Consider the following 11,180-nt stretch of genomic DNA (forward strand, 5'->3'; position numbering starts at 1 on the left):
TTATTAATCTACTTGTTTATTAACTTTTAATAACTGCTTACTTTCTCATTTAACATGTTCTATCTACACTTCTGTTAAAATGTAATAATCAGTTATTCTTCTGTTGTTTGGATGCTTTACATTAGTTTTTGGATGATACCACAAATTTGGGTATCAATCCGATACCAAGTAGTTACAGGATCATACATCGGTCATATTCAAAGTCCTTGTGTGTCCAAGGACATATTTCCTGAGTTTATAAACATAATATAAATTTGAAAAAAAACGTAAAAAGTAGGGATGTCCGATAATAGCTTTTTGCCGATATCCGATATTCTGATATTGTCCAACTCTTTAATTACCGATACCGATATCAACCGATACCGATATCAACCGATATATGCAGTCGTGGAATTAAAACATTATTATGCCTAATTTGGACAACCAGGTATGGTGAAGATAAGGTACTTTAAAATTTTTTTAATAAAATAAGATAAATAAATTAAAAACATTGTCTTGAATAAAAAATAAAGTAAAACTATATAAAAACAGTTACATAGAAACTAGTAATTAATGAAAATTAGTAAAATTAACTGTTAAAGGTTAATACTATTAGTGGACCAGCAGCACGCACAATCATGTGTGCTTACGGACTGTATCCCTTGCAGACTGTATTGATATATATTGATATATAATATAGGAACCAGAATATTAATAACAGAAAGAAACAACCCTTTTGTGTAAATGAGTGTGAATGGGGGAGGCAGGTTTTTGGGGTTGGTGCACTAATTGTAAATGTATCTTGTGTTTTTTATGTTGATTTAATAAAACAAAAAAAAACAACAAAAAAAACAAAACGATACCGATAATAAAAAAAACGATACCGATATTTTCCGATATTACATTTTAACGCATTTATCCCTAGTAAAAAGATTTTGTGATGCTAAAAATGATCGATGTAATCATATTAGTATCGACTAGATACGCTCCTGTACTTGGTATCATTACAGTGGATGTTAGACATAGATCCACCAATGGCGTTTCATGATCGGCGTCATTAGCGAAGACGCCAGTTAGCTACGGTGTGAAGTGAAACATGTTTAGCTATTCCTCGTCCTGCAGGGATGATACTTGTAAGAAACTCACTTTATTTGTCGCCATGGAGGCGAGGATTAGTGATTTAGAAGTAGCTAAAACACTGCCGACTGCGGCTGGACTTTAGCTGCTAACTAGCTAGCCATGTGTTAAGCACCTCTTCCTGAGGGTGTTTCAGTGTTATAACTTCACCTTTATCTTTAGTTTTTAAGCCAAAATGCATCCGTTCTCTCTTTTCTGTCTACACACACTGTCTGCTTGTAAGTACTCCGTGATTGTGCGCCCCAAACATGCTTTTCTGCTCGTAAAACCAACAGGGACACGACGTGACGACGACGGGGGCGGGAGACCTCTACTTTTCAGAGGCGGTATAGTACCGAATATGATTCATTAGTATCACGGTACTGTACCAATACCAGTATACTGTACAACCCCAGTCCCAACAATTTGAAATCTAACTGTGAAGGCATTGTGGAGATATTTATAAAACAATTTCCTTTCTTTTATACTTTCTCCAAAAAAGCGGTTTGGAATTTTCCCCTGGTGATGTCTTTTGGCTGCCCAATCATTAGCGAAAATGTACTTTTTTATCTTGCCGCTTTTTTGTCAATCTTTCTGTGGCCAATTACGCAACAGCGTCTATCTTTCCAAACGCAGATCAAAAGTCCACCTCCGGCTTTTAGGTTAGGTTAGGTTACTATATTAGTACCCGAAGGTAAACTTGTTTTGCAGCCAGCAAGATGAGTACATCCATTTAAACATACAGAGAAAGGAACATCTTATATATGCAATACAAACACCTACCACATAACAGGCATCACAAACATTGCCAAGATCACTAAAAAAGTACGTGTACTCAAAGTTCCCCATTAAAAGGATAAAACTAGAGATGTTCGATAACATCGGACTGCCGATATTATCGGCTGATAAATGCTATAAAAATGTAACAACGGAAATTATCGGTACTGGTTTCAAAATGTAAAATGTATGACTTTTTAAAACGGCGCTGTACGGAGTGGTACACGGACGTAGGGAGAAGTACAGAGCGCCAATAAACCTTAAAGGCACTGCCGTTGCGTGCCGGCCCATTCACATAATATCTACGACTTTTCACATACACAAGTGAATGCAATTCATACTTGGTCAACACCCATACAGGTCACACTGAGGGTGGCCGTATAAACAACTTTAACACTGTTACAAATATGCGCCACACTGTGAACCCACACCAAACAAGAATGACAAACACATTTCGGGAGAACACCCGCACCGTAACACAACATAAACACAACAGAACAAATACCCAGAACCCCTTGCAGCACTAACTCTTCCGGGACGCTACAATATACACCCCCGCTACCCCTACCCTCTACCCCCCCACCTCAACCCCGCCCACCTCAACCTTCACATGCTCTCTCAGGGAGAGCATGTCCCAAATTCCAAGCTGCTGTTTTGAGGCATGTTAAAAAAAAATGCACTTTGTGACTTCAAAAATAAATATGGCAGTGCCATGGTGGCATTTTTCTCCATAACTTCAGTTGATTTATTTTGGAAAACCTTGTTACATTGTTTAATGCATCCAGCGGGGCATCACAACAAAATTAGGCATAATAATGTGTGAATTCCACGACTGTATATATCGGTATCGGTTTATATCAGAATCGGTAATTAAGAGTTTGACAATATCGGAATATCGGATATCGGCAAAAAAGCCATTATCGGACAACTTCTTTGTCACGTGTTGCTGGCATCAAATTCTAAAGTTAATGATTATTTGCACAAAAAAAATGTTTATCAGTTTGAACATCAAATATGTTGTCTTTGTAGCATATTCAACTGAATATGGGTTGAAAATGATTTGCAAATCATTGTATTCCGTTTATATTTACATTTAACACAATTTCCCAACTCATATGAAAACGGTGTTTGTATGTTATGGTTATTTTGCCCTCAATTTGACTGTAGTAATGTCGTCCAAACACCCCAAAAGCCACAAGGCAATGATGACAGTGTGTGGCTTTCTCTGCTGAGATCTTTTGCCCACATTGGCGTCTGACCTGCAGACGCAGGTAACAGGTCGTACCAAGGCAACAAAAGTGGTACAATTTGTATCGAAGGTATATTGAAAGCCTATTGCATGATTTAAATAAATGTTCACTAAAGATCATAAATTAACTAGCTACAAGTATAGCCTTATACAGTACATTGATTTAGGTGTGTTGCCATGTGTATATTTGCAGTTTATCTGTAAAGTATTCACAGCGCTTAACTTTTTCTACATTTTGGTATGTTACAGCCTTATTCCAAAATAAAATAAATTCAATTTTGTCCTCAATATTCTGCAGACAATACCCATGTCTCTGTACATGCCACCCCCCATAGTCAATACTTACCATGGGAAATCCATTGAACAAAACAATAGCCAATGAGGAAGGTGCTTAAACAAAACAAAATAATAGCAACAAGCTAGCGGTAAGCTAAAACTAAAATTGCTGTCATATTAGCTTTACCACAGTAAGCTTGGTAAAAAAAAAAAAATCACTTCAATGTAGTGAGTACACAAGCTAACTGCTAGCCTAGCTCTTCTTCTTTTAGAACACCGTAGGCTGGGTACCCTGTGGTTCAATGGTGCCTCTAACAGACCTGGCGACGTAGTGTGCTAACAGTTAGCTTAACTATTTTTGTGACCCGGCAGGCTTGGCAAACTGTAAAAACGCACTTGACCATGTTTTGAATTCATGTAATCATTGTGATGTACATTTTTTTCTTTTTTTAGCCTTTTCTTGTAATATTACAATTTTTGCCTTTTTTTCTTGTCAGGCTGGCGGCTAAATTTCCATTATCCAATAATGTGTCATTTTATTTTATATTTAAAAAATGAGCAGCTGGCCAGACTTCCACCGAATCCTAACTCTGCTTTCCAATCAATCAATCAATCAATCAATCAATCAATCAATTAATCAATCAATCAATGTTTATTTATATAGCCCTAAATCACAAGTGTCTCAAAGGGCTGCACAAGCCACAACGACATCCTTAGTTCAGATCCCACATCAGGGCAAGGAAAAACTCAACCCATTGGGATGACAATGAGAAACCTTGGAGAGGACCGCAGATGTCTAGGGCGACCGGTGCAATGGACGTCGAGTGGATCTAGCATAATATTGTGAAAGTCCAGTCCATAGTGGATCTAACATAATAGTGAGAGTCCAGTCCATAGTGGGACCAGCAGGAGACCATCTCGAGCGGAGACGGGTCAGCAGCGCAGAGATGTCCCCATCCGATGCACAGGCGAGCGGTCCACCCCGGGTCCCGACTCTGGACAGCCAGCACTTCATCCGTGGCCACCGGACCTGTGCCCCCCCCTCCACGAAGAAGAGGGGGGCAGAGCAGAAAAGAAAAGAAACGGCAGATCAACTGGTCTAAAAGGGGGGTCATTTAAAGGCTAGAGCAGGGGTCCCCAAACTACGGCCCGCGGGCCGGATACAGCCCCCCCAGCGTCCAAAATCCGGCCCGCGGAAAGTCCCAAGTTAAAAGTTTATTTATTTTTTTGTATTATTTTTTTTTTTCTACCGTCTACTAGCCACTCAGGCAAATCATATTGTCTAGAAATGCATTTTACTATTGATAACGTGACATGCAGCAAGTGCGCTCTTTAAGTAAATTAGTGCACGAGGAATATATATGTATGAATACATATATATATATATATATATACATATATATACACACATTTACATATACATATATATACACACACACACACACACACACACATTTACATATAATATATATATATATATATATATATATATATATATATATATATACATATATATATATATACACACGGGCAGCACGGTGGAAGAGGGGTTAGTGCGTCTGCCTCACAATACGAAGGTCCTGAGTAGTTGTGAGTTCAATCCCGGCCTCGGGATCTTTCTGTGTGGAGTTTGCATGTTCTCCCCGTGACTGCGTGGGTTCCCTCCGGGTACTCCGGCTTCCTCCCACCTCCAAAGACATGCACCTGGGGATAGGTTGATTGGCAACACTAAATTGGCCCTAGTGTGTGAATGTGAGTGTGAAAGTTGTCTATCTGTGTTGGCCCTGCGATGAGGTGGCGACTTGTCCAGGGTGTACACCGCCTTCCGCCCGATTGTAGCTGAGATAGGCTCCAGCGCCCCCCGCGACCCCGAAGGGAATAAGCGGTAGAAAATGGATGGATATATATATATATATATATATATATATTAAGCGGTAGAAAATGGATGGATATATATATATATATATATATATATATATATATAAAAAACCGCGGCCCCCAGCCAAATTGTTTTACCCAAATGCGGCCCCGGAGTCAAAAAGTTTGGGGACCCCTGGGCTAGAGTATACAAATGAGTTTTAAGATGGGACTTTTAAGATCCATATGATGCAACCTCTCGCGTTCTAGAACATCTTTGCCACTTGTCAGCTGAGTGACAGCAAGCTGGTGTCACTCCGATCTCATCCAAACGGTTTGGTTCCGTGCGTACGAGTCTAAGCCCTATGATAGACTTCGACTTTGCGGGTGGCGGCGCCGGGTAGCGGCGAAGGACGTTTTAGAAGGCAGACGTGCACAGCTGCGCCACATGTCGGCGGGGGCGCCCACGGGCCGCTTGTGACACATCTGGCTCGTCGACCATCGTGGGAATCAAACACAAGCATGAACAATCTCTTTGCGCTCCGTGATGCGTGCAGGAGAGTTCGGAAGCGGATTAAAGCCACGGGTAAGATGTCAGTTTGGTTTAGGAGGCATCTCCCCCTGACACGCTGTGTGCGCTTTGGACGTTTGTAAGGTCATTGACGTCCATTTTTACGTTTGAAAGTATACTGGACCTTTCCAGGAAATGACCTTCTTCAAATTGTGTTTGTGTGTGCGTGTGCGTGCACAGACCAGGTGCTCCACCACTCGTCCGCCGACGTCTGGCCTCACACGTACGTCTCGCAGGGCCTCTACTGTTTGTCCTCGTCGGACGCCTGGGACCCCATTACCAGTCAGCCTTCAGGCCTGGTGTCGCCGGCGGCGGGCTCCTACATCATGGCGGCAGGTGAGGACTCCCCCCCGCTCCATTTAAAAAGAGTTGGTGTCATGTGCAATGTTCCCTCTAATTTTTCATGGGTGTGAGCAAACGCACAAACTCCCTGAGCATTCAGACGTGCACACTGTGGCCACACCAGCGTCACACTTGTCCCAAACCTGACATCATAACAATTGAAATGTTTTACTAAAATAATTTTCTGATATAAGTGATTTTGCCCTCTTACAATGACAATAACAAAAAAACATGTTTTTCATGACCTATGTGCTAGTATTGTATGTCTGGCTGCGGGTCCTGCCTTTAAAAGAAATGTTACCCCTTTCAGAGATTACATTTAGTTCCTGTAACTTTCTGTCTGTAAAATACATCTTTTTATTAGCATTTATGAAATCTAGTGACAATATTTCATGAATAATATCCTTAGATTAACATTCTTAATAAATGGCAGTAAAATAAGCACACATCTGATTGTGGAGTCAGAGCATACTTGCCAACCCTCCCAGATTGTCCGGGAGACTCCCGAAATTCAGCGCCTCTCCCGAAAACCTCCCGGGACAAATTTTCTCCCGAAATTCAGGCGCACCTGAGTGACGTGTCGACAGCCTGTTTTCACGTCCGCTTTCCCACAATATAACAGCGTGCCTGCCCAGTCACGTTATAACTGTAGAATGATGGAGGGCGAGTTCTTGGTTTCTTATGTGGGTTTATTGTTAGGCAATTTCATTAACGTCCTCCCAGCACGGTAACAACACACAACAACAGCAGTCACATTTTCGTCTACCGTAAAGCAGTTCGTCTGCCGTAAACAGCAATGTTGTGACACTCTTAAACAGGACAATACTGCCATCTACTGTACATGCATATGTGACAATAACATCTACAGCTTTTAGAGAGTACAGTGCACAACTGCGCACACAACAAGGAGACGAAGCAGAATGCATCATCGGAGAGAGTGTTCAGCATGGTTAGAAAAATAGTGACAGAGAATAGAACAAGGATGGACAATTCAACCCATAACTCATCAATGAGTAGATGAGTGTTATGTGTGTGTATATGTGTAAATAAATGGACACTGAAATTCAAGTATTTCTCTTATTTATATATATATATATATATATATATATATATATATATATAGCTAGAATTCACTGAAAGTCAAGTATATCTTATATATATATATATATATATGAAATACTTGACTTGGTGAATTCTAGCTGTAAATATACTCCTCCCCTCTTAACTACGCCCCCAACCACGCCCCCTGACCACACCCCCCCCCCCTCACCTCCTGAAATCGAAGGTCTCAAAGTTGGCAAGTATGAGTCAGAGTGTTACAACCTGGCATTTACACATTGTGTGGTGTTGGGGTTGTCCGACTTTTTGTGTGGCCATAAACGCAGCACTGGCCAAGTGCCATGAGTGCGTGTGTTGGTGCAGGTGAGACAGAGCAAGCGGCTTCTGTTGAAACGACGGATGATAACGTTGGTTTAAGCCTGGTTTGTATGGCAGAAAATTACCAGTTTTTATAGATAAAAGTTTTTTTTACTCATGTTTTTGGTGTGGTTACAAACAGTTTTGCTCAATAAAGTGATTGATGGAATTCCTGTCCGTAAAGTGTCTCGACAGACGATAATTGAACTGTGTTGACAAAGATTGTTTTATTCATTAGGGCCACTCTTGTTGTCACCTGTCACTCAGAGTTGTATTGCAAAATCATACAGAATAAATTGTAATGTGTTTATTTTGTTTAAAGTTCAGATGGGATTTTTTATTTCCTGCGCGGCATTAATTTGCTGTGCGCAGAGGACGCGTGAGCGGTGCGCAATTGAGGGAACGTTGGTCATGTGCTCGTTGTTGCAGGTGGCGGCAGCGGCGCGGGTGTGACGCCGAGCGACGGCTACGAGGGCACAGTGGGGGGGTACCTCCATCAGCACCAGCTGGGCCAACTGCAGCATCTCCAGCAGCTGCACCAATACCAACAGCAGCAGCTAATGCAGTACCAGCAGCAGGTGGGTGGCTCTGGCTCCGCCCACGCAGGAAGTCGGCCACGTTAAAAAACGTAGTTTTGTGATGTTTCAGACGTTGGAGCACAGGCTGCATAGCGCCTCCCATTCCCTCCAAGCCACGCCCAACAGCACCATCCACAGCCTGGGGCCGCCCACGCACCCGCGCCTGGTGGACCTGTGGGGGGCGGCGCAGGTCGAGGCCCCCCAGGTAGGGCTTCTTAAAGTCCAAAAACATTTAGGACAGGTCTGAGTGCAGTTTGGGGGCTTGCAGGTGGACGTCGTCGGGCAGCTGAGTGGACAGATGGCCGAACTGGTCGGTGGCGTAGTGGAGACGGTGGGGGAGGAGACCGAACCCGACTCGCTAAGTAACGCCGAGCTGCGAGACGAGGAGGAAGAGGACCTGACCAAGGTATGGTCACACACGCCACGCCGCCTCCTATTTCGGGGAACAACGATGATCTGATGACACTTCCCGTCACGGCAGGTGGAGGAGGTGACGCTAACCTTGGAGCCCGAGCCGTGCCCGCTGACCCCGTCCCCACTGAGGGAGGACACGCCTTCCACAAGAGGTCCCAGCCCGGGAACGCCGGCACAGATGGCTGAGTCGGCGTCTGACAGGACTGCATTTAACGTCACGCCGTATGTCGTCCAGTCGCTGGAAGAGAAGGAGCCGGAGGAGGGCGGCATTGTTGTTGTCGTGGCGACCAATTGAAACGCTGAGAAAAACGGGGGAAATAAATAAACCAATAATCAATCGAGCTATTATCCAAGCCCCCGCCCCCTTTTTTGTCGGATTAACCAGAAAGTGGACGTGAGGAATATCAAACAAACTTTTGGACCTCAGGCAGCAGATTTGAAAAAGCATCGCAATAAAAGAACATGGAGACTTAAGTCTGGCAGGACAGAACCTGCCCACAACAAGAACACAACGTGTTTGCTTCAAGTTGAACTTCCTGCTGAGACCACGCCCCCAGTGCAACTTGAAGCCGACACGACGCCGCCCTCACCATATTACACGCTATACAAAGTAATAACATATCCTTTTTGTAATAAAAGGGTAAAACATGAACGTGTAATGATGTGTATGAATGCATGTCAATACACTGGTGGGACAAAAGTATTGGGACACCCTCTGCAGGTTTCTGGTGCGTGTCTGTGGGAATTATTGTCCCCCGGCGGTGGTACAGGGGTTAGTGCTGGTGCCTCACAAAAAGAAGGTCCTGGGTTCTATTCCTCGGCTCTGGGTCTTTTTGTGTGGAGTTTGCATGTTGACTGCGTGGGTTCCATACTTGCCAACCCTCCCGAATTTTCCGGGAGACTCCCGAAATTCAACGCCTCTCCCGAAAACCTCCCGGGACAAATATTCTCCCGAAAATCTCCCGGTTTTCAGCCGGAGCTGGAAGCCACGCCCCCTCCAGCTCCATGCGGACCTGAGTGAGGACAGCCTTTTTTCATGACGGGAGGACAACAGGGTGACAAGAACTAAATCATCCAGACTAGAGATAAATTGTATTATTATGTTTATCTTACCTAAAAATAAATATATTTATTAATTAAAAAAATATATATATATATTTTTACTATATTTTGCTAAAAACATCAAAATTAATTGTATTTTTCTTTGTATTTTTTCCTGACTCCATATTACATCCAGTCATAGAATTATACATTAAAATAAACATATTTGAAATAATTGATTTTAAATTATCATAATAATTCATTTAAAATGGCCATATTTAATTATTAAAATAATTGCTTGTTTATCAACAACTTTAGCATTTTATTCATTACATTTTGAAGCTCTCAGAAGCCAAGTTATGTTATACTCCTTAATATTTATTTATGCAAGTTTGAAGTATCAATTATCCAAACAGGATGTAGATATATATATATATATATATATATATATATATATATATATATATATATATATATATATATATATACACATATATATATATATATATATATATATATATATATATATATATATATATATATATATATATATATATATACATATATATATATATATACATATATATATACATATATATATATATATATATATATATATATATATATATATATATATATATATATATATATATATGTAATACTTGACTTGGTGAATTCTAGCTGTCAATATACTCCTCCCCTCTTAACCACGCCCCGCCCCACCCCCGACCACGCCCCCACCCCACACCTCCCGAAATCGGAGGTCTCAAGGTTGGCAAGTATGGTGGGTTCCCTCCGGGTACTCCGGCTTCCTCCCACCTCCAAAAACATGCACCTGGGGATAGGTTGACTGGCAACACTAAATTGGCCCTAGTGTGTGAATGTGAGTGGGGATGTTGTTTGTCTATCTGTGTTGGTCCTGTGATGAGGTGGCGACTTATCCAGGGTGTACGCCGCCTTCCGCCCAAATGCGACAAAAACTGGATTTCCCTGCAGAAGCAGTAGTCATTACGATGTGCTTTACAAATTATTCTTTATTATTGCTAAATACTGATAGACGGAATTGGAAAGAAGCCAGGAAAGAAGGACAAAAGCTGGATTTCCCGGCAAAAGCAGTGGTCATTATGATGTACTTTACTAATTATTATTAATTATTCCCTATTATTCCTAAATACTGGTAAATGACAAAAACGGGATTTCCCTGCAAAAGCAGTGGTCATTACGAGAGGGACAAGCCGTAAAAAATGGATGGATGGATTCTGTTAGACCTGTTGTGGTTCTTCCACACCAAACTTCTCTAAGCATGTCTAATAGAAGAGGGTCTTCCCCAAAGTGTTCCCAAAATGTCTAATTAATCCATTCATTGATTTCCCCATTACTTTTGTCCGTATACTTTATATTTATACATCTACAGTGGTACATCGGTTTTCAAAGACCGAATCAGAAACTGCAGCAGTTTTTCTATCAGAAATACCGCAAAGCCAATTAATCAGTTCCACACGCACAAAATATTGACACAAAACCTCTTTTTATAGAAAAGGTTTTACAAGCAGTAATTGACGTA

General features: G+C 41.7%; 1 protein-coding gene across 6 annotated transcripts in view; it reads left to right on the plus strand.

Moving 5' to 3' along the window:
- LOC133610530 (uncharacterized) overlaps positions 1 to 9,227 on the plus strand; it is a 33,361-nt gene extending 24,134 nt beyond the window's left edge. For all 6 annotated transcript variants that reach the window (XM_061966878.2, XM_061966875.2, XM_061966873.2 and 3 more), the window contains 5 exons: positions 6,006 to 6,161; positions 8,013 to 8,161; positions 8,232 to 8,366; positions 8,430 to 8,567; positions 8,643 to 9,227. In XM_061966878.2, coding sequence (XP_061822862.1) covers positions 6,006 to 6,161; positions 8,013 to 8,161; positions 8,232 to 8,366; positions 8,430 to 8,567; positions 8,643 to 8,870 — 806 coding nt within the window. In that variant the 3' untranslated portion in view covers positions 8,871 to 9,227. The remainder of the gene's footprint in view (positions 1 to 6,005; positions 6,162 to 8,012; positions 8,162 to 8,231; positions 8,367 to 8,429; positions 8,568 to 8,642) is intronic.
- The last annotated feature ends 1,953 nt before the right edge of the window (positions 9,228 to 11,180 follow it).

The sequence above is a fragment of the Nerophis lumbriciformis genome, linkage group LG11 (genome assembly GCF_033978685.3).
Source record: "Nerophis lumbriciformis linkage group LG11, RoL_Nlum_v2.1, whole genome shotgun sequence".
Taxonomy (NCBI): domain Eukaryota; kingdom Metazoa; phylum Chordata; class Actinopteri; order Syngnathiformes; family Syngnathidae; genus Nerophis; species Nerophis lumbriciformis.